This window comes from Oryza glaberrima, chromosome 10 (assembly GCF_000147395.1).
Source record: "Oryza glaberrima chromosome 10, OglaRS2, whole genome shotgun sequence".
Taxonomy (NCBI): Eukaryota; Viridiplantae; Streptophyta; class Magnoliopsida; order Poales; family Poaceae; genus Oryza; species Oryza glaberrima.
In genome coordinates, this window is record NC_068335.1 from 5,455,337 (window position 1) to 5,480,068 (window position 24,732).

The window sequence follows — 24,732 nt, forward strand, 5'->3', positions numbered from 1 at the left end:
AGATGCCAATTTTATTTTAAAACCGGCCTCTATATCTGACAGGGGTAAAAGGTACCGGTACCTTTTAGGTAACAAAGGTGCCAGTTCTTGCTCGTTTTGGCGCGTGGGTGGGCTGGTTGGCGGGAACGGCACTATAGAGGCCGGTTTTACTACTTGCAGCACCTATAATACTGACTTATATTAGTGTTTCTGTAGTAGTCTGTAGACTAATCTTGATTTAATGTATCACGTAAGGTCCAAAATGCAATTGATAGCTCAGATGCTAATTTGGCCATCCACAATGGAATAAAATTGCATTCAGCGCCCTCTGCTTTAGCATGACCAAGATCCAGCTCAGGCCGCTAGTGTGCTTGTTCAAGAGGAGACAAAGAAACTGCGTTTACAGCGGTGGATCTCGTCGGTGATATGATGTCCTCGGAGCAAGGATCGATGGATGACCTGATAGCACGAGGGTGATCCCACACGTTGTATCGCCCATCTCGAGATATTTAACCATTTGCCATATTTAAATGTGGCAATTAACTTTTTACCACTGGATTCACATGTCATAGACACATGTGGACCCACATGTCATTCAAATAGGGGTGACAAATAGTTATTTATCAAATCTAAAAGTGGCAAATAGTTAAAAGCCCCGCCCATCTCAGCTCCAAGTAGCCCAGTGGTTGCAGTGACTTGAATAGCACCCTAAGGTCCTGTGTTTAAATCTCTATAGAAGCGAATTTTAGACTGGGTTATTTTTAGGCTAATTAAGTTCCCTATTTGCTATGCTAAGTTCCTAGTTTAATAAGGCTGCATATATCTAGTTGGATATAGAGGCCGGGTAAAAGAAATATCCATCTCAAAAAAAAAAAATCGGCTCCATGTACCTTCTTTTGTTGTCCTCCGGGTACCCTCTTCGCCCCCTCTTTCACGAGCGTGATGGGAGTCGATCTGGAGGCATAATGTAGTGGAGGGACTTAAATACAAAATTCTCATCAACGTAGATGGCCACATTACCGTCAGAGCTACATCATCTACATTTGAAATCTTGGGTGATAAACCAAGATTAATTATCTATATGTGTAGTTTACAAATTCAAAAACCTAGATGACACCCTAATCTAAATTTTTGTCCTGCTCATGTATTTTACTCATAATAGAAAAAGTCCCAGGGTTTTGCAATCCGATTGCATAAAAATTTCGAGCTCCACAGAGATGAACGAATTTCAAAAAATCTGGACAAAGTTGATCAAATAGTAACCATATGAACCAAATCCAAACGAAATGGGAGTTAAATGTTGTCTCGGAGCTCACCGTAATTGATGAAATTATCTGAATTTCCATTATTAGGAAAACTATTTTTTAGGTGACAAAAATGGGCTTTGCAGGCAAACGGCCGGTCTACCTTTACGCAAAGACCTGCGAAAATCTTCCATTTTTGCAGGCGGCCGGCCGGTCCATATAGGAAGATGAATCTTCGTGGGCAGACAACCTAAGCTGTCCACCTACGAAAATGTTTCTTCCGATGTGAACAGAGCCAGAACATATCACCTACGAAAATATGATTATGCCGCTTGTAAAAATACGTAGTTCGGGTTTCATTTGAGTAGGATGGCCGCCTGGGAAAATATTCGAGCCAAAATATAAATTTTCCTGCCAAATTTATTAATATTAATTTTTAATCAATAATGATGCAATTAATTAATTCATTAATACATAAATACATCCAGCAGCTAACAAGGATATAACACACATATGTTTGGTGCACTAAATACAGTACTATTGGCCATCAAGTGTTGGCCATACAATAATATTTACAATACTATCATTTCTAACTATATTGTTAATTACACAAGCACATAGTTCCACTTCCAAATGGACTTGTATTCGCCGTTCATCGCTAAGCTGCCTTCGGGGTTGAAGAAAAATCCATCTTTATGACAACACTCACGGTAGATAAAGTGATAGAGATCCCGCTGTATGTTTTTAATGTCTTCATAGTGAAAGCTAGTTCGACGTTCGATTTTAGACAACTGCATGCATGAAAGCATGAGAATATAATACAATATCAATTAGATGTGCGCATTCCACTATTAAACTTATACGTTGAGTCAAGAGACTTACATATCCTCTTTGTTGGTCCTGTACCTCCCATTAATCCTATGAAATTCGCATATGTACTATTCGTAAAGGACACTGCCTTTAGGTTGCTTGTAATACTTCATTATAACACACATATAGAAGGAATTAGTTATACATTGCATGAAAAAGAATTTAAATAAGATTAGTACAAGCTAATATGTATGCTGTATGCACTAGCAACTTCTCGCTCGTTTGCAGTTGTTCCCCGCACTTTACTTTGTAGTAGTTGTACGCACTGTACACATTATAGGATTTATGATTCGTATTAATGAACAGAATGTAATAATTATGAACATTGCATTAGTACACATGCATAGATCAGAGTCACTTACATTCTTAGGAATTGTTACGTCATATGATCGATCATAACGAGGGGGTGAAGAACTGTAATAGTCACATACCATTAGGTGTCACCTAGGAAGAATAACCTTCGGAGGCAGAACTATTAAGCGGTTCACGTGGGAATATCCTCAGTCTTCCCCCAGCTGGACCTCTTAAAGCTCCATCTACAAAGATGTATCTTCCCAGGCGGCACCTTACGTTGTCTGCCTGGGAAGATTAATCTTCGCAGACAGACGGCCATCTCACCCTATCTGATGAAGACATTCTCCACTATTACCCGCTGGCATAGACGCAAAAGTCGGGCGGCGACCGTGTAAGCCTCTGAATAATCCCACCTTACTTAGCTTGGGAGGAGGAAGCCACCTTAAAAGGGAGAGCCCGACGTGGCTATTTTGACCTGGTTTTTATCTGACGTGGCGTTGGTGTGGTGCATACGTGGCAATTCGATAAAAAAATAAAAAAAACCGGTGGGACCCACATGTCAGTTTCACACAAAAATAATAATAATAAAGATGGGGCCCACGTGGGCCCCATATGTCATCCTCACTGCTCACTTCTTCTCGCTGTCCCCACTCTCTCCTTTCCTACGATGTGGGGCGACGGCGGCCGGAGCGGCGGCGGCCGGAGCGGCGGCGCACGAAGCCGGTGGGATAGCCGCTCGCCGGTGGCCACCTCGATGATCTCCAGCCCCTCTACCTGCTTCAGCTGCTACCACTGAGGCGGGAACGGTGACGGAGCTAAGGCTGACCTCGCCAAGTGCTTGCCCGGCCTCGGCGTTGCCAGAATCCGGTCCGACGACTGGCGCGTTACGGACCTTCGATGGCGTCGTGTGCCGATTGCGGCTGCGGCTGCGTCGGCCTCGCCTGTGGCTGGAGCACCGGACGAACAACCCCGTAGCCACTATCAGCGAGGAAGATGAGACACGTGGGGTGACCTCGTCGTCGACTGCCTCTGGCTCAGACCACACATCTGGACCTACCGCACCGTCGACGAGGCCTCCGACCACTTGCTGTGGATGTACGGCCACCTCATCAGGTACGGCAAGGACGGTAGCAGCTTCGTCAGGGTGATGAATCTGCACTCCATCGCCGCAGCAGCCGCCGCTGAAATCCGGTGGTTCGTAAGTGTGTAGAGCGAACATTTGTTTGTCATTCTGCTGCAGTGTGATGTGAGCGAACATTTTGGCACTGAATTTTGTTCAAATTTAACGGGATTCACTGAGGGAAATAATGGATTGTATCGTGAGTAGAATTGTAGAAATAGAATCGAACAGCAACTGCAGCAAGCAGTTTCCAATCCCTGTGAAGTCGTGGAGATGGGAGAAGGAGAAAATGGCGACGTCCTCACCGTTCGTTCGCTTCCGGAAGCTGGCAGCCTACCAGATCAAGGGCGCCCGACGTCGACGATGCCCTCCTCCACGGCGCCGCTTGCGTCCCGACTCCCCGCTCCCGCGCCGCCACCTCTAGTCACTACCGCTTGCGCCCTAGGGCCCCACGCGCCGCCGATGCCCTCCTTGACGCCGCCACCGCCCTGCTCCCGCCGCCGACGCCCAATCGCCGCATCGGTGGCCGGGTGCCCTCCTCAGACCCATCGCCATCAGCGTCGTCGTCTTCGACAGCGGCGGCGGGGAAGCAAGTGGGGAGAAGCAGGAGCTCGCCCGCCACCGCCCATGGCGAGGACACCGTCGAGGTCGGTGAGTGGCGCGGAGGACGGTGGAAATGGTGGCGGGGGCCGCGATGGTGAGGTGTGCGTCCTCGTCCTCGCGGAGGACGCCGCTCCTTTTCACCGGGTGCCGGCCACCTCCTGAGCATGTGCGCCGCTCCTTTCCTCCTTCCGGCCGGCGCCCGCGCGCCGCTTCTTATCTCCGCCAGCGAGAGGAGGGAGGAGAGGAGGAAGAAGATGAGGGGAGAAAATGACATGTGGGGCCCACCATTTTTATTAATTTGTATATGAAACTGATATGTGGGCCCCACGGGTTTTATTATTTTTTCGGGTTGAATTGCCCCGTAAGCGCCACATCAATGCCATGTCAGATGAAGACCGAGTCAAATTCGCTACGTAGGCGCCACGTCAGCTAAAACCACTATCTAAACCGCTGAGGGACCTTATCTGCACCGGTTTTGATAATTGAGGGACCCATTATATTTGGTTTTGGGGTTGAAGGACGAAAATCGGATTCGTTGACAAGTTAAGGGACCTAAGATGAACTTATTCCTAAGATATAGCCCAAAGAGATGAGGGAGGAAAATAGACTTATTTTTTAGAGGAGCACGATGGGCTGTCGTGCCTTCGGGTCAGCCCTGTACGACCTGAGTCTTATTGGGCCCCTGCCTAGGTCGAGTGTGCAGCCCGAGAGCTGGCATGGTCCAGCCCGACGTGTAGGTCGGGCCGTGCCGGCCCAATTGACCTCAGCCCAGGCCCGGTCGTGCTGACCCATTTGGCCATCTATACCACTGACCCGTGGGGCCCACACTACTATAGAAACAGAGATTAGTGCCGATTGAGAAACCTCCTTAGGTGCCGGTTTTCCTAACCGGCACAAGGGAGGTGGCACTGATTTGAAATCAAATATGTGCCGGTTCCTTAGAACCGACACCTTTTAGGTTTGACGAATAAAGAAAAAGCCGGTCCCTCAACTACTCTACTCATCAAGAACAAGAATGAATAAGCACATCCGCATCACATTCATCAAGAACAAGAATGAACAAGAACATTCATCACAGCAAGCACATCCGTATCGACATCCAACATTCATCCACAACACAAAATTTGGATCAAATTTATGCAATAAAAAAAGAGAAGGGATTCAAACCTCTTCGAGCCACCGCGCCACCTCCCGTCGGTGAGCCTGCCACCACGTCTCCTCCACGAGCCCGCCGCGGCGCCCCCTGCCGCCACCTAGCCCTGGTGAGCCTGGCGCCCCTGCCGCCTCCTCCCCTCCCGCCAGATCTGGCGCAGGGAGCGCTCCTCCCCGTGGCAGATCAAGGCCTCCCGCTGGCGAGCCCTCCACCGTCTCCCCTCCTCAAGTCCGCCGCCCGCCGCCACCTAGCCCCGGAGAGCCCGCCGCCCCTGCCGCCGCCTCCTTCCCGCCAAATCGGGTGGAGGGAAGGGCTCGTCCCCGCGGTTAGAACACCGCCTCTCGCCGGCGAGCCCTCCGCCACGTCCCCTACGCGAGCCCGCCGCCGGTCGACGCGTCCCCGCAGCTAGCCCGTCACCGCCTCAGAGACTGAGAGCGGTGGGGAGGAGACGAGAGAGAGACGCGAGACCTTATCTACTCGTCGTGGTGGGGCCCGCTGGCTTGGCTCGATTTCGTGGGTGTTGTTCTTTTTAAAAAACCAGCACCTATAATATCTTATATGCGTCGGTTTGTTATTAACCGACACCCATAAAATATTATAGGTGCCTTTTAAAAAAACGACACAAAATATAATAGGTGCCGGGTTTTTGCGATTTCAACCCGCGGAGGTGGGAAAAGGCCTATAGGTGCCGGTTTTAGCACTACCGGCACCTATAATGACGACACCTATTTGATGTTTTGTTGTAATGCCACTGCACTATTTATTTATTTGTTTTACTGTGAAAATGTTATTTGTTTATATTTCACCCTTATTAGTATATCAAACACAACCTACGATATATGTCCACGCGAATACGTGGATACCTTCTTTATCATAATTTCACGTCTAACTCGGCTTTCCTATCTGGTTTTCACCATGAAGATCAGAAACTACTACAAGTCTACTTTGTTCGTCGTTCTAGTCTTCTAGATCAAGGCTCCACCACAACTTAAACATCTACTCCTAGTTCCTACACCGGAGATCTAATTAATTTGGTTGGTTTGGTGGTGCGTGTTAACTATAAATATGCGTCAATATCATCAGAGCATGTACAATAGCATATTATAAGCCAGCTGTAAATATATTTTAAAAAGATAAGAGAAGAGAAAGAAGAGTAGCGGGTTACAGATATGTAGTAAACAACTATTGTATGAATTATCTATTATATTAGCTATAAATAATTTAGAGGTAGTAGTTGGCTATACTTTTAAACTTGCTCTAATTCTATAGAGGTTGTTATTATTCCTAATTAATTAAGTGTCCTTTCAGTAAAAGCATTTATATAGAGAGAGAGGATTATAAGTCGGAATTGAATACTGTAGTTCTGTACATTTTTATCTCACATACGTTTCTCCTCGCTCAAATGTTACAGCGCGTACTCCGTTACAGCACGTGTTCACTCGGTGATACATATCAACTTTATTATTTGCTGCTTTGGATTAGATTACATTAAATACCTTTATGTGCAAAATCTCCCTCGTGCAGTCTACATATGCACTGTCACTACATCAAGGACAAACGTACGTGTCCCTATGCCCCAACAATAAGGAACATATTCTCAGAGCAGCCCATCTCTCGTCAGCTAGCTCATCACGCAACTCGCACCCTCCTCGTTTCTTTTAGTCCTATATTTGTAAATCAAAATTTAAATGTTGAAACCTAATTTTATGATTTTATCACCGTAATTTGCTTTATAATATTTATTTTTAAATCCCCAACAACACATACATAAAAGTTTATTTATAAATCTATCTTCTATTATATATTAGTAAAAGTTTAATAAACTTTATACAAAAGCTCATAAGTTATAAGATATCACTTGACACTATACTAAATCGCCACGTGACAGTTTAATAAATGAAGAAAATTAGAAAAAACAAAAAACATTAGCCTTTAATATTTATTATGACTAGAAAAAAATGTCCGTGCGTTGCAACGGGTGAAAATTATTTTAATCTTATTTTTGTTATACGGTATAACTAAAGTGAAATTTCACTGTGAGAATTCGCTTGATATATATTCTTTTAGAAAATCAGGAGCTGTAATTAGGAATCCGATCATCTCAAGTTATATTGCAAACAAACTTCTCAAATACGGATATGTATTTTCAAAAGCAAATGAACTTACAAACCGACTTATACACGGATGACGTACTAACATACCAATAAAAATATCTTTAATTTTTATAATAGTAGAGATTAATAAAGCATGTTGAATATATGGATAGGTATAAGCTAAACGAGGGGACATTGAGTTCAGTCTACGAAACGCCTGGAAAAGATAACAAAAATAACCGAAAGAATGCCGTGAAACCCAACACGCGTCCCATGCAAATCCTATCCGTTTGCAGCTTGCCACGCTTCTACACACAACCAGAAGAAGTCACAGGCCAACGACGAATCTATAAATGATACATCCACCAAACTGCACAGTGCTGCAGCTGCAACGGAGAAATCGACGCAAAAACAAACCGCAGAAAGAAAGAAAAAAAAACAGAAAGGCAAGAAAGCTACTGGTTTTCAGCTCGATCATCTTGTGATTAGCTCACACACTTTTTGCCACCTTTTGCGAGAGACTGATCGAAGTATACTCTTCGTCTAGGTTGTGTTCACGGGGAGCTTGGTGCCATTGCTGCAAGTTGGGGAACTTTTTGGGGTGGTAGAAAAAGAAGCTGATGGCGTCGGGGAAGATGGAGAACGGCCAGCAGCAGCAGGCGAGGAGGAGGAGGAACGGCGAGGTGGTGGTGGACGGGTCGGAGATCCTGCAGCTGGTGGAGAACAAGGAGGCGTTTGGTAAGTTCGTGGAGCAGAAGTTCAGGCTGCTCGACGCCGACGGCGACGGGAGGCTGTCGGTGAGGGAGCTCCAGCCGGCCGTCGCTGACATCGGCGCCGCCATCGGGTTGCCGGCGAGGGGGTCGTCGGCGCAGGCCGACCACATCTACTCTGAGGTAGTAATTCCTTGTATATCCTGATGTTCATTTATTTCTAGAGGGAAATACATCCTGATGTGTGTCAGTGTGTCATGAAGTCGATGCTACCTATAGCTGTTAACTGTCTTAATGTCTTTACCGATTTGGTCGATTTTTGTCATGTTCATGTTCATGTGTCACGAACGTATTTTAGAATTAAGATAGGTATATATATATATTTCATATTTCAAAATCTTTTAGAAGATGCAACAGATTTCTTGTAATTAATGGTACATATACTAACTCCGTTTTGCTGTTGATTTTGGAAACACATACTACCTCCGTTTTGCGGTTGATTTTAGAAACTCTTGTCTAAGTATCAATTTATCATTTTATTTTTTCACTAAAGATAAAATAAACTTGACTCATGCATTTTTTTCATATTTTTGACTAATCTATTTGTTTTGTCATTAAAGATAATAAAAGCATAACTCACGATCGTAAAATTTGTCAACTTTTTTAGCATTTTTATTTATTTATTAAATAAATAAATCTTGTATGAGAGTACAAACAAGAGGGAAGTGTAGGCGAAATAAACTAATAACGAGTGAGGATAAAGAGACTTATTCATCTACAAATTCTAGATGTTCAGTAGAACATTGTTAATGGAAATACAATGGTGAGAAAAAAAATAGATAGAAAAACTTAAAAATGTTTTGTTTTTCATATTTGTGACTAATGGTCGACAAAAGTTATGTACAAAAGTCAACATTACAATATATTTATAAAGGGAGCAAACGTTATATATCAAAGTCATTGTTATCATATATCTAAAAATGGAGGGAGTAGTTTAATTATAATGGTTAAAGTTTGATTTTCTCATGACATTCAAAGTCAGCCAGCGTATAATAAAATTGGTTAAAAGGAAGCGATCAAAATGGGGGAGAGTGTTTCTCTTTTCTTAAACAAGGAGATAGCATATTTTACATATGGGCTAATTTAATACTTCATCCGTACATATTTATTGGTCATTATTTTGATTCTACTAACCGTTGATGCTTTTCACTAAGCATTACTCCCTCAGTTCCAAAATATAGGGATGTTGATTTGATAATACACATCCTAGTAGTACGAATCTAGATAGTCCAGATTCGTAATATTCGGATATGTCTATCCAACCAAAATTGTTTGAATTTTGTGACGGAGGGAGTACATTTTGGGCATTTCTATTTTTTTAAATAATGGAAAACCAAAAATACTGGTAGGATACTTAGAACCGACACCTATGTCAATTGGCAAAGGTGACCCCAAATTGGTGTCGGTTGATAAACCGGCACTTATAATTAAGTGGTTTCCAACCAACATCTATATGATGCTCTGTAATAGTGATTATAACGTTATGCCTCTTCAAGGACACAAATAATGCATTAAAAAAATCAGACACTTCTTTTATGTTTATTTTGTTCAGTTTAGTAATATGATTTGGTTCATCTGGCCATGACAGAAACGAATATGAAGTTTTATGGTGGCTCTAGGAAGCAAATTAAGCAATTATTCAGAAAAAAAATTATAATCTGACAGTAAAAAAAAATGATGCACTAGATTTCATGGAAAATGGAAAAGATGTGTTTTCACTTTACGGGTTTCATTACAGTATTTAGTACATTACAGATGATAAGGTTTTATGGACTCCCATAAAAAAGGGTTTTTTTGGACTTGTTCTTTTTGAAATTGTCTGAAGAATTTCTTTTGGAAATGAATACACTCAGGGTGAATATAGAAGAAAGTATTTTGAGATTTTCCTATAATTCCACTAGAGTATGAGTATTGCTTTGACCTGCCAAATGGAAGAAACTGGAACGTGCCTAAATTAACCAGGAAAACGTCACATTCTAATGATCTAGCCCCAAGACTTATCAGTTGACAGAACAAGATAATCTTACTGATCTTGTGCGGCCAAAGTCATCATCCTTTTCAAATTCCCATCCAATTTGTCTAGCATGTTCTAGGTGTCTACCTCCTGAACATTCTGATATCGCTGTAACTTATCATTCCGGTTTCTTAGACACATCTTTTCGAAAGATGATGCCTATAACGATTTCTTAGATAAATATTAGTTCCTTTTGACACATGTTCTCTTGCTTACTCTTGACAATGACAAAAATAATGGTTTACTGGATTTTCTTCCAGAGAGGTGTCTGTTCATGAGCTCTACTTCCATTACACATTGTCAGTAACTTGCAGTAAAATTTTAATCACATTTGCTGGATAATCTTGAACCAAAACATCCGATAATTACTGTTGTCTAATTCATCTCATGGCTCATGGAATTAACCTGCAGGTTCTTAACGAGTTCACAAAAGGGAAGAAAGAATCGGTGAGCAAGTCAGAGTTCCAGCGTGTCCTCTCTGACATATTTCTTGGCATGGCGGCTGGACTGAAGAGGGACCCCATTGTGATCTTGAGGATTAACGGTGAAGATTTGAATGAATTTGTTGAGAGCCCAAGGTACGAACCGGAGATGGCTGCCATATTTTCGCAAGTTGAATCAGGAAATTCAACCTTGCAGCAGTGCATGCTAGCTGCTCTTCGACAACTGACGGTCGACCATGGCATGCCACCGGCTTCAGATTCATGGGTAATTTTCCAATGAATGTGCTATATTATTCAGAGCAGAAAACGAAATCATTTCATACAGAGTAACAAATATAACAGAGTAACTGTTATTCTGTTACCGAGACTGACAATAACAGAATGGAGATAAGGTTAAGAGACAAATTAATAAGGTTGGCTGTGTTTTACAGGTTATGGAGAATATCATAGAACCTGCATTGCAAGAACTCCATGGTGATAACCTGGAGCAACCTGTCACTCAAGAGGTCTTCTTCCAGGAATTCAGGAATTTATTGGCAATCGTCATGCGGCGACTCCAAGGGCACCCCGTGATTGTAGCGCACACCGAGAACACCTTTGATGGCAATGGTATCAAGAAGCTGCTGTCAAACAAGCTCGAATTAGATAAGGTACGGTATTGTTTCTATCCTCAATGTCATCATCTTCCGATAGAATATTAGAATATATATTAGTGCTACATGATTCAGATATACTTATACTATCTTTTGTGTTCAAGCTGTTGGATTGTGTTTGGAGAGGCGTACCGAAAGAAAAGGATAGAACAGCGAAGCAGTACATTCGGGTTGCGTTCGATAGGATGGCTGACTCCATAAATCTACCACCATATGGAGCTGTTGAACAGGTAGAATTTAATTTGCTACCAATCATTTCATTTTCATCAGTAATTTTCAGGAAAACCAGCCAAAACACATTGTATGTTCAGATCTAAGGCTAATGGTAACTGCAGGTAGATGCTGTGGTCAATGAGGCGTTCAAGATGGCGAAAGCCGAGGACGGGAAGGCGGTGGATGAAACGGAGTTCAAGAAATTGCTCACTGAGATCCTTGGGGCAGTGATGCTGCAGCTAGATGGTAATCCAATATCGGTTTCCACCAACAGTGTCCTCCATGAGCCAATGTCCACTTCTTCCACCCTGCTTTCGCCATCGCCGCCGTCGCCAATGGTGTCATCACCGAGTGAATAGAAGCTGATCATAGAATGGACAGTGGAGAATAGAATTTCCACTGGTGGTAACAGTAACTGCGATATAATGCTAGTGTTCTTCTGATAAATGAACAAACTGCAGGAACTTGATGGTTGCCATGTAACAGGAGATCTGATGCAAATATGTTTGTGTTGGTGTTTGTAACTACGTTCTAAGTGTTTAGTGTCGGAATAATAAGGCTTCTAATTAAGCCAGCAGTTCAACAACGGGGAATAACTTATTTCAAGCTTTTGTTTTGGGTGCAGCAGATGCTTGGAAATGGTAAGCTTGGGGACCAATAATGGTATGATAAAACTATGTTAGTAACATAATTGAGTGTACGTTTTTCGTAACGGAAAAAACTTTATACTAATCTAAGACAAAAAAAAAATATGTAAGTTAAGTTTGATTTTTTTTTGCTAAATTAAAAATTTTTAGAAATATTCCTTTTTTTTTCTGGTGAAGTAATTTATTATTGGGGGGCAGTTAGACCCAAGATTTCCAACATTACAACTTTGAGCCCTGCTAAATAGCAGGATATATGTTGTCAATTGAACCAAAATTACATCTTTAAAAAATATTATTAAATCATGAAAAACTGTTATGGGAGTCGCGAAAGTATGTCTCATCGGTTGCCCATCTTCTCTCATAAACCAAAACGAGTTATTATGAAATAAATATTAATTTATAGGATAAAACTTTTATAGACGTTTCCTTAGTGACTTAAAAAATTAATGTAAAAAATAACGTTGAGAATACTTTTAACATCAACTTCAAAATTCAGTTTGAATATTTAAATTTTGGCTTTGGTTTTGGTTTATTAGGGTAACCGATCGATAACACCCTAATTTGAGTACATATTAATTTCAAATTGTTTAATGATGAAAAATACACTGACGACTCTATTTTTAATGCCAAATTTGGGAATTATTAAATCCCAAATTTAGGAATTATTAAATCGTAAAAAGCTATAGTTTAATTAGGGAATTTGAGTGTGTTTGGTTGCTTGTATCCTTGTAACCTGGCATAGTTTAGCATGGATGAGGAGAGATAAATGCAGTTGTTTGGTTGGTTGTATTGGTTTAGAATTTTGCTTCATTGCTTGGATGAGATACAGTTTGAAAGAGATTTTGTTTGCTTGGTTGTATGTATTTGGGTATAGTTACCTCTTCAGTTTCAAAGAGGTGCGGTGATGAAGACGATAGGCGTGTGGCTACGGAAAGACAACGATGACGGACGGTGGCGATGGAGATCACGACTGTCACGCCCAGAAATTCGTTACCCGAATTTCAAGCAGAATATGTCTTAAAATCTCTGTCCAGGACCAGCCAGAGTACACAAACAACAAATTGATAAACATATCCACGTCTTACAAAAATAATAAATAATTCTTACAGACGCAGTGGAAATAAACAAATAATCTAAACTTAATCTTCACGACAAAAAATATAGCATCCTCCATAAACCATAGTCATCCTCAACATTTGGAACAAGCTCAATCCTCATAGAACTCACCGTCTGAATAATTATCTGCCTCTGAGGTGGCAAAAAAAAAGGCAAGACTGAGTACCAACCACCGTACTCAACAAGTCATACCGACAAGAAGGTATGATGCAAGATATTCACAAAGGATAGGCTACAGGATATTTGCATAAAAGCAGCATTTATAAATCATAATTTGAATACAGTGAAATAGTAGATATAATTAAGCACTATTAAAATATCACTACCAAACGCTAAACCACGTTGCAACAGGTCCAACCAAACCACCTGAACTATACTAGTTCATTATGTCATATTATTAAGTATGAAACTAATCACCGTGAGCTGGTTGACTGTCCAATAACCGCGGGCACAGCTATTAGAATAGTTTTTAACTCTGATCAGAGATGTACAACTTTACCCACAAGACACGATTCCACACATGTTACCATGCCCCGAAGTACCACCATGATACTGCAAAGGGGGAAAATCATGATAAAACCCTTCATATAACCCTCCCTAACCGAACATACCCACCTCAAGTTTCACCCCCACTCCTCAACAAGCAGCGGGTAGTCCCCAGGCGAGTAGAGGAGGAAGGATAGGAGTAGATGTGGGTGAGGACTGAAATTACAAGTCATGCGGAGTCGAAGGCTTAGCACATTGATTATTGTCCGTATGTACAAACCTGTTACAAATGTGGGAGTGTCGGTGAAAATGGTTTTTTATAGCAGTAAATATGATACTTCTACCACAAGTTTGATTCACTGCTAGAAAAAACATTTTTCTAGACGTGGGCAATTTTTTCCAGGCGGATAGGTCTCTCGAAGCTAAATAGCCGCCTACAAAAATGATAACTGTGAGATGAGATAGTTGTCCGCCTGCGAAAATAAATTTTTGTAGGCGGACCTATTAAGAGATCTGCCTGTAAAAGTTAAAGCATCTTAAAACCACCACGCAACCAAAATTTTCTGTGTCCCTCTACCTCGTCCCCCTCCCACCTTTCCCTTACCTCTCCCCTTCCTCTCCCTGGCGCAGGTCCGGCGGAGGCGGCTACCAGGCAGTGGCGGTGGCGGCTCCAAGCGGTGGTGGCATCTACTCTCGCCGGTGGCTCCCCTCCCTCACTCTCACCCATATCTAGCTGGAGGGGGGAGGGGAGAGGGCGGTGGCCGGCGGCGCTGCTCTCCCTCTCTCTCCTTAGACATGGCGCGGGGCATATGGCAGCGGGGCGCAGCCGTGCGGCAGCGGCGGCCACAAGCAGCGGCGGAGGTGGGAGGTCGGCGATGGCACTCCCATCTTCCAGATCCGACCAACGGTTGCCCTTCCCTCCCCTCTACTCCCAGATCCGGTTGCATCATGAGGAGGGCAGCGACGACGGCTGCATGAAGCGGCGGAGGCGAGAGGTTAGCGGTAGTGCTCCCCTTCCCTCCCAGATCCAGCTGTGTCGTGGAAAAGGCGGCGGTCGCATGCAACGGCTGAGGCAGCTTAGAGGCATGTGGTCATAGGCGACGGCGCACCCACCTCCCAGATCTAGCCCATGGTGACCCTTCCCTCCTCTCCTGGATCCACTTGCGCCACGTGGAGGGCGGCGGCAGCGACCGGCAGCGGCAGAGGCGGCGCTGAGGCAGGAAGTCGGTGGCAGCGGCGCTCTCACATCCCAGATCCGGTGACAGCGGCACAGCTCCCCTCCCCTCCCTCCTTCTCCATCCCAAAATACTAACCCTAGGGCGGCAGCGGCGGGTAGGCCCGGGCACGACATTTTTTTTTACGCTGAAAATATTTCCGCATACGTGTGGATTTAGCGCCTGCAAAGATGGAGAGGTTGTCTAAAAAATGATTTTCATAGGCAGACAAGGGATCCGCCTACAAAAATTATTGATTTTCGCATGCTTTGGGTGCATGTGGAGGTTATGGCCACCCGCCACTGAAAAATATTTTTTCTAGTTGTGATTGATAGTGCATGTCCCTGCTCCATGTAACAGTAATTTATTCACATTCGAAGTTCTTTTTAACTAATTGTCATATCGTGCAATTTACAGTGCCAAAACTTACTTAAGAGTTGACATGACCAAAACTTTAGTAGAGCTTCAAATTAAAATAGCCCTAACTAGTTAAGGTTTTGCTCAAAATAAACTAAATACGCTTACTGTCCGAACTGGCAGTTTGCCTTAGAGTTTACTAAGTGGTATGTCAAATGGCACAAGCGATTTTCAAATTATCAATCGAATGAAAAATAAATTTCTTTAAATTTTAAAGAAGTTTTTATATAATTTTTTTCTGAAACTGTCTATCATCATTTACTAATTTCTAAAGCGGGAAATTTTCTCAGCAAATTAAAACTAACTAAGGAATTCAGCATAAGTCGGAATTCGGGTTAGATTTGAACAGCTGGGTCCCCGAGTCCGGTTCGCCTACGTGTTGATCTCGGGTACACACCTCCTCGATCTGCCTGTATAATCTGTTATCTGTCCCTATGTACTAATAGATCGCAGAATACACACATCGTTAACAAAGAGTTGTACAGAACCCGGCCGGTGAAGTGACGCATCGGAGGTGATCGAAATTAATCTGATCGATCGATTGCGCATCTAGCCACCGTCGACGACATGGGCGGATGCAGCTCCAAGTCCAAGAAAGCTAAGAACCAAAAGGGCAACAGCAATGCGGAAGCCAAGGCGACGACCACCACCGCAGGGCAGCAGCCGCCGGCGGCAGCATCCTCCGGACGAACAACGACGTGATGGCGGCCGTCACTGCTGGATCCTTAAGTCTCTGCGTGCTTGGTGGGCCTAGTTATTTTTAACTATGCATGACTTCTCTCCTTGCGTAGAAACTATTTCTAACCAAATATACTTATGGGCTCATTAGAACTGATATGTAATCTCAATGTTATAGTACTTTATTTTATTCTTTAAGATCCCTATGTTATTTGTATACATACATACGGACGTAACATAAATATAATATAAGTTTACACTACTACATAAATAATTTTTATATAGGGCTAAAAGGAATTTTTGCATGCAGCCAGCCCAAGCGCATTCGCCAAAAGGTATGCGAAAATCAGATTTTTCGCATGCTGCATGCGAAAATAAATTCGATGAAACAAATAAAAATAAAAAAGCCCCAAACCCTAGCCTGTTGCCGTCGACAGTCGGATCCATGCCGCCAGAGCCCGCCGTTTGCCGTCGAAGCAACGGATCTGCCGCCTCCACCACCCGCCGTCGGCGGTGTGACAGGATCCGCCACCCCTACCTCCCACAGTCATCTTCGCCTCATCAGTGCCTGATCGGCCATTCCCACCACCCGCCGTTGTCTCCCATGCTAGAACCGCCGCCCTCACCACCCGCAGTCGTCGCCGGCAACGGATCCGTTGCCCACACTACATGCCATCGTCGCCAGCGCCGCATCCACCGCCCGCAGTCATCGCTAGTAACGAATCCGCCATCCCCACCGCCCGCAGTCGTCGCCTCCACCGGATCTGCGCGTAGCAGCGCTGCCCGTCCGTCGCCCACCGCCGCTCGCTCCTGGCCGCTGAGCCACCCAGCCGTCATCTGCTGCTCGCTCCCGGACGCTGAGCTGGCTAGCAATCGTCACCAGTGCCGCATCCATTGCCCGCATTGCCTGCCGTCATTGCCAGTCATGAATCCGCCACCCGCAGTTGTCGCGCCCGATCCGCACGTGGCAGCGCAACCTGTCCGTCGCCCACCACCGCTCGCTCCCGGCCGTCGCCTGCTGCTCGCTCCGAGCTACCTAGCCATCGCCTACTGCCAGCGGCTACCGCTCGAAGGAGGAGAGGAGAGGAGAGGAGAGGAGAGGAGAGAAAGAGATAGAGGAGAGGAAAGGAGAGGAGAGAGCAGGGAAAATATCAGGAGGGGAGTTGAAAAAAAATTGAACTTGTGAGGAGAGAGAGAGGAGGGAAAAAACTGTTAAATATTTCCGCGTGCTGACCACTTAAAAGGAGCCGCATGCGAAAATTTTGGTCGATTTTTGCATAAAACATTTTCTTTTTATATCCGTGATCCAGAAAAACATACGGATACGAGATAATAGATGTTAGCGGTTGACACGCCAAATAGCTGAAAATGTCGAAGTAGAGTGGTCCAACGAAGTGCACGTGATATGCAGGATAATTTGATATTACCACGTGGAAGGGCATGTGACCTAGTGGCTGCATATATTCGGTTGGATATTGAGACCAGATAAAAAAACCCCTTCTCTAGAAAAATCAGCAACCTGTTCTGAAAAAAAAGATATCAGACCAGATCATTTGCTCAAGGGTAGGGATGAAAATGTATCGAATACGGTCGAAAACTAGCTCTATCATATTTGTTTTCATATTTTTTTCGAAATCGGAATCGAATCGGAAATCCGGATATGAAAACAAAATCAAATATTATCGAATACAGATACGGAGCGAATACGAAGCGAAACAAATACAGTGACCAATATTAATCGGAACATACAAACTCCTCAATCTAAGCATCACAAATCAGCGAAGAAATATTATCTAATACTCCCTCTAGTTTTTTTTTTGACGTTGCCGACCGGTTCGATTAAATTAAGGAAGCTATGAATTGACTTGTTTGCCCTTCACTCTTATCCCTTTGCACTGATACGTTTCGTCCATGCAGGGGGGAAGAGGGGAAATTTGCGGACGGGAGGAGGGCTTATGAACTGTGAGCGTCAAACAAAAAAAAAAGCCCTTTGAGTATATACTGGAACGTCAAACAAAAAAAAAAAGAGTAGAACATAGCAGCCACAGACTCACAGAGTCACAGTACATAGTTTAGATGCAACTTGGATAGTTCAGTACAGACATAGTTCATTACACACGTAGTTTAGATACAACATGGAGGGGAGAGGCCACCATGGGCGCCCGCGTAACACACGCTGATGAGCTTGTCGGAGAGGATGGACGAGGTGTCACCGTTGGTGATGCGGAGGACGTCCGCGGGATGTCCTCGTCGGTGGGGTGCGCCGTCGACGGCAGCGGCAGCGGTTTGCCACGGCGGCGCCAGAAATGATTTTTTTACGAGACCTCATAATTTTTACAAACGGACCATAACTTGTCGTGTCTGGAAAATTCGAGTGGTATTTTCGAGTGGCTACTTAAGACGTCCGTATGGAAAAAAATCGATTTTTCCATGCCCGCATGGGAAAATCGATTTTTTCCATACGGGCGTCTTAACGAGCCGTATGCGAAAAAAATTTTTGAAACTTTGAAACCTGTTTATCTCACTCATATGAATTATAAATTGGATGATTATTTTTCCTAAATGTTTTTAAGGTCATGCTCTATCATGTTATTGTTCTTACCGCTATTATTTTGACCATTTTTTCTTGTGACTTTGTTTTATCAATTAAAAATTTGAATTTTAAAACTTCAAATAATATTTTGAAGAAGTAAATAATTTCAGCTGAAAAAAGTTGTAGAACTCATTAAGACATACAACTTTTATTTTTGTTATTTCTTTATCTGATAAAATAACAGTAATATTATTCACAAATATATAGTTTACACCGCTGAACGCGTGTAAATTGAGCTGAAAATGGTGATGAATTCCGCTCAATCCTCGTATACTACACGATGCTACACGACATCGATCAGTAGGAATAACCCAAATTCTTGGGCCTGTCTCCGGGAGGAAAATTTACTGGGCCGTTTAACATAGACCAGAAGAGTTGCAGACTAGACTTTATTCAGGCCGAACCAGGCTGAACGTGGCCCATCCGACTTCAAATATCGCTTGCAGAGACAACCAAATACTACTACACTTCGAAAAATAAAAGTACAGCTACGACTAGTACGACACCAGTACTCGTGTATTTTTCCCGAAAAGTGTACAAGTGTAAAACAACTCTCTTATTAATTTTACGTTAATTGGCCACTAACTACAGACTCATTACTACTACTTGTATAAATAGTCTATCAATACCTACTTTCCTATTTTCTTTCTTCTTTTTTTTTTCTCTTTCCAGCGTGCCACACAAAATACTATCGTCAGATGACAGCGGAGAGCAACGGCGGCAACAGCTCGTCGGCGGCGACGATGGCGAGCAATGGAGGCCGGCGGAGACACGAGTTGGTGCCGAAGCTACGATTGTCTCCAGGCTACCACTTCGTGCCCTCGGACGAGGAGCTCGTCGACTTCTATCTCCGCGGCAAGATCGAGCAACGTAGGCTGCCCATGGACTTCATCAACGAGGTTGACATTATGAGCTTCGATCCAGTCAAATTGATCGGTAATCAATCTTTTTTATTTCACTTTATTTGTAATATGAAATAATTGATCCCATTGCACATGTAACCATAATTTACATATATTTACACGTCTATGATAATTAAATAACTAACCGTGGTGATATGAGTGCATGCACTGCACATGCATGGGCAATTGGTTGTAGAGAAATACAAGGGTTACGGAGAGAACAGATGGTACTTCTTCACGATGAGGAAACCGTCGAAAACGAAGAAGAAGGACGAGCCAAACAGGAAGGTAGTGGTGGATGGGGTAGAGGAGGGAAGCTGGAGCGCGACGGGGAGCGTGGCATATATCTGTGGGAAGGATCACGAGACTGTCATTGGCACCAAGAGGGTTCTCACCTACAAATCAGCTCGCTCTGCTGAGGAGGACAAGTGGAGCATGCATGAGTATGTCATGTTAGATAAATCCCAGGTACTTTATATATGCTTTCGTTATATATTTTATATTCTTTCGTTATATATTTATAAATAGCACGTATGAAATTTTATACCATATATAGTTTTATTGATATATGTGTTGTTTTATACTGATTGGTATGAATTACCCCTTAAATTTAGGATAAGAGAGCTAGAAATTTCTACGTAGAAAATTCACATATTAATATAGAGAAGTGTAAGTAAAATATACAGGCCGCGCATAAATTTGAATTGAGGTGTCATTAATTAGATCTGTTAACATGTAAAATACACACCAAGATCCCTAATGTTTGTTAGAGCTCGGGCAAAGTGCAGATGACGTGTCCTGGGTTGCTTACATGGTTGTGTCCATGGTGGTGAGAATTTTTCATTTAGCCTCCCTTCCCCACTACAGCTAGTATGCCCTAAAATCGACTCTCACCACTCTCAAATCACTGCCTACCAGGTATGTGGGAGAGAAAGCAAAGAGACGATGAAAAGGGCGACTAAGATAGCTAGCGATCGAAGTTCCCCGGGGATGAGATAGACGGCACAATAGAGAGAGGGTGATCCCATGAGCGTGACCATCAGAGCTTTATCATCTGCTTGCCTTCATGGTGACAATCAGCTCGTATGGAGCTCGTCAGAACGCTATATCTCAGAACCAGGGGATCTTCAATCATCAACTATCTCCACCACCATAGTTTCCCTTCCTCTTCCACGGGGACGATGGGAGTCGATTTGAGGGGTGGTAAAGTTTATTTTAGGGCATACTGTGGGTGAGGGGACTAAATATAAAATTATCACCAACGTGATGAGCGACCACGTCAGTGCCTGAGCTATGTCATCTACACGTACTGTTAATCAAAGGAAAGAAATTATCTTGACTATCTATTCCTATATTGATCAGGAAATAATAATCATGCGGTTGGGATGAAACCTGCTACGAGCTTGTCCAATTCAATGAAGATTGACATGTATTACTCCATAGATAAATAAGTATCCGAGACAATCACAAGAATTTGAATGCAACATTTGTATATGTAACATTTTCTAGAGCACGTTGGCATATAAGACTGTACCTGCACATAATGACACAAATCTTATGGAGATGTACTAGCTAGGATGATTGCATGCATGCTGTATATGTGAAAATATGAAAATAGGTGATAATATTATTTGGCATCTTATTTCTGCATGGAAGTACAAGCTTTAATTAACACAATATTGGTACTGGTACAGCTTAGAATTTTAAAGTATGGCATGCTTTGCCTTTATGCAATGCATAATAAGAAGTTTTACTTTTAAAAATAGAACTATATACCTATATTAATATTCACAATTTAATACAAAGTTTCTGAAATTTAGGTCTACTGACGGGTCCTAGTAGCTAGGATCGATGATGCGTAAATTTATTTAAATATAATATAGCAAAAGCTGTTCAAATTCAAAATATATTTAACTATAAGATTTGTGAATTCCTTTTGATAGTTTCTAATTATAGGATTTATGAATTCCTTTTGATAGTTTCAAAGTTTCAGTCACCCAAATATTGTTTTTGTACATGTTCCGAGATTGTGATACATATATATACTACCGTAAGCTGATATATGGAAGTGTTATTTATCAACACTTCCAACAATATTTGAGCTTTACATTATCCTAAGCAGTAGTTTACTATCTAGCACAGGGAATTGCAGTTATCTAGAATTGCTATATATATTTTAAGACAGATACGGAGTCCTCCCTCTAACTTAAGAAAAAAAACAGATTCAAACTCAGGATTGGTTTTTTTTTGGGACTGGGGGAGTAATTAACAGTGCTCAATTAGAAATAATTAACCTTGGCCTACCATACTTTTTTATTAACGTTGGCCCTTTCATTCATACTACAAGATCCTGGATACAACTAGGGATACAATGTCGGTAAACCAAGCGTAAAGCGTTTTTTCTCCCCCATTTGTTACTACAATGGCTTTGACTTCTTTCAAAAAGAAAAAGCATATATGCACAAATGCCATTGCCAGTAAACATGAAATTGTATTGCCTTGCTACGAGCGTGGAACATGACATCCATATAAACCACCAGGCTAATATGTTTGCAGATTAGCTTTATATAGTACGTAATTAGCTCTTAATATGTTTGCAGATGGATCAATATGTTCTGTGTGCGATACAGTTGAAGCAGACATACGAGGCTGAAAAGAAGGCTCAGGAGGAGGAGGAGAGAGGCGTCAAACGCAAGAGAACGGCAACGAGGAAGAGGAGAAAAGGAGACATTGATCAAACTACTTCCCAGGAGCAAGAAGATCAGCAGCAGGAGACACCACCACCTGGAGATCCTCATGATCAATCCGTTGTAGATGCCCCTTATTATTCCATGCAAATGACGTTAGGAGGAGAAGAAGAAGTTGCGCCAGTTCCATGGTGCGCCGATTGCATGGCGCAACCTGATCGAATCGAATATCCTGCAGTGTGGTACAACCAGCAGGAGCAACAGCCATTGCAGTTAGTTGATCGATCGATGATGACACAAGGCTACATTGGAGATCTTTCTTACATTCAGAATCAATTTGATCAGCAGCAGGCACATGACCATGGTAGCATTAATGCATTTGACGAGGCTCTCGACCAATGCCATGACACCAATTTCGCATGGGATAATGCTGGTATCTATCCTGGAAATAACTTGCTAGATGGCAACTTGGATGATGATACTCAGGATCAGTTTGGCAATCAAGCTACTCTTGGTGCATTAACTGGAGAGTTAGAGTATGGCACGGGCTACCAGTTCCATGACGCACTCCAGGCTACGCCAGGTTCTGATGATGCATCTGCTCAATCCATGGGAATTCAACCTGCTGCTGGACATTCCATGGGAGATGATGATGAGACATGCTGTAATGATGATTTGTCGTCACTCCTTGCTGATATTTCGAGAATCTTACTAGATGGCAATGGTGTTATAAACAATGCAGGAAACCCAGAGGGAAGTAATCAGGGCTTGCACATCTGCAAAGATGGACACCAATGGCCGTTAGAAGAGAGCACAATGCCAACGGTTGAGTGTGTTCTGCAGCATCCTGGAGAGTCTGCCTGATGGCTGTCAGGGGGCCTAAAGTAATAGCAACTGCTGTTACTAATCTATTTCTCCTAGCAATTATATATATATATATATGCTGTCATTTATAAGTGTTGTCTTGTGTTTACCTTTTACATAATTTTGAACTTCTGTGTGTCGGTGGCTTTTTTATGTACCTATGAATGAATATGGACCGTTGAGGAGACAAGATCTAAAGGTGAAAATTTATTGCTACTATACCTAATATAAAGGTGTAGTAGTGTAGTAGAAGGGTAATTGTGGAAAAAAAATCATGTGTCATTTTTGTAAATTCAGTTTTTAGGGGGGTGTATTATATAATTGCACATGGATTCCAGATAGGGTTGGCCCATCAGCACCAACAGTACCGCACGTCTCCGCCTTCTTCTTACGCTCGTCGCCGCTCGCCCCCGCCTGTGATGGCCACGGCGGCAGCTCGCTCCTGTCGCGCGGCCGTGCGAGCTCGTCGGCCAACCGCCGCCTCGCTTGCTCCGTCCGGTACGCAGCTCGGCTGCGCGCGCAAGCTTGCTCCGCCAACCATCGAGCTCGCCATCCTGTTGATTTTGTTTGTTTGCTGCTCCTCATGCCTCTGGAAGATTGGGGAAAAGGATGATGCGGTGAATGAACTGATGAATGAAGAGGATAAGGCTCTCCTGTCTAGAGAGTACTCGAGAGTAGTGACTAGATAGAAAATAGTATTCTATTACTCTTATCGTAAAATTCATGTGTTGTATATATATTCCTGTATCTCGAATGTTTTCTATCATCAAATTCCTTTAGTTTTTCAATCATCCGTTTTTTGTATGAAATCCTATGGAAGAAATCCAATATTAGGGTTAATGACGGCGGCGCTGGAGACGTAATTATTAGGGTAAAGTATTGCATGCGACGGGTGTTGGGCCTCCTGAACTACATGCCCAATCGTTTCATATATTCACGGTTGATTTACTGATTTTTTTAAAGGTAATACGGATAAATTGTGTGTAAAAAAAAACTGGAGAGGGTCCAACTACAGACTTTCCAGGAAATTACGTTCGGACACCAGTCATGTCATAAAATAATATATGTCAAAAAAAACCGTTCGGCTAATATGTGCGCTCGACCGAAAATGAATGATTTTTAATATTCAACCCGATCCGGACTGACCCGAACTTATTCTTTTCCGTCAAACAAACCGTTCGGCTATGTGATATGCGTGCTCGACCAAAAATCAATAATTTTTAATATTCGACCCGCTCCTGACTGACCCGAACTTATTCTTTTCTATAAAAAAACCGTTCGGCTATAATATATACGCGCTCGACCGAAAATTAACGATTTTTAATATTCGACCTAGTCCGGATTGACCCAAACTTATTCTTTTCTGTAAAAAAAAACCGTTCGGCCATAATATATGCTCGCTCGGCCGAAAATCAACGATTTTTAATATTCGACCCGGTCTGGACTAACCCGAACTTATTTTTTTCTGCCAAAATAAACCGTTCCTCAATATTCTAGGAGCATTCGATTGGAAAATCATGGCTTTGAAAAATCGACCTGGTCCGGATTATCGTGGACTTAATTTTTTTTATTTGTCCAAAAAAAATCGTTCCGCTATATTCTATGAGCGATCGACCGGAAAACCATTTTTAATATTTGACCCGATCCGGACTAACCCGGACTTATTCTTTTATGCCAAA

General features: G+C 42.9%; 1 protein-coding gene across 1 annotated transcript; it reads left to right on the forward strand.

Annotated features, from left to right (window-relative positions):
• Positions 1–7,782: 7,782 nt before the first annotated feature.
• On the forward strand, positions 7,783–12,035 carry LOC127786123 (uncharacterized). Its single transcript, XM_052313448.1, has 5 exons — positions 7,783–8,249; positions 10,552–10,848; positions 11,015–11,233; positions 11,341–11,466; positions 11,572–12,035. The coding sequence occupies exons 1-5, from the start codon at positions 7,977–7,979 to the stop codon at positions 11,806–11,808; spliced, it is 1,152 nt and encodes a 383-aa protein (XP_052169408.1). The 5' UTR covers positions 7,783–7,976; the 3' UTR covers positions 11,809–12,035.
• The last annotated feature ends 12,697 nt before the right edge of the window (positions 12,036–24,732 follow it).

Excerpts from the sequence above, each read along its gene's own strand:
- LOC127786123 (XM_052313448.1), top strand. The coding sequence starts at position 7,977 with ATGGCGTCGGGGAAGATGGAGAACGGCCAGCAGCAGCAGGCGAGGAGG. Across the intron at positions 8,250-10,551 it reads CCGACCACATCTACTCTGAG|GTTCTTAACGAGTTCACAAA; the intron begins GTAGTAATTCCT and ends ATTAACCTGCAG. Across the intron at positions 11,467-11,571 it reads CATATGGAGCTGTTGAACAG|GTAGATGCTGTGGTCAATGA; the intron begins GTAGAATTTAAT and ends TGGTAACTGCAG.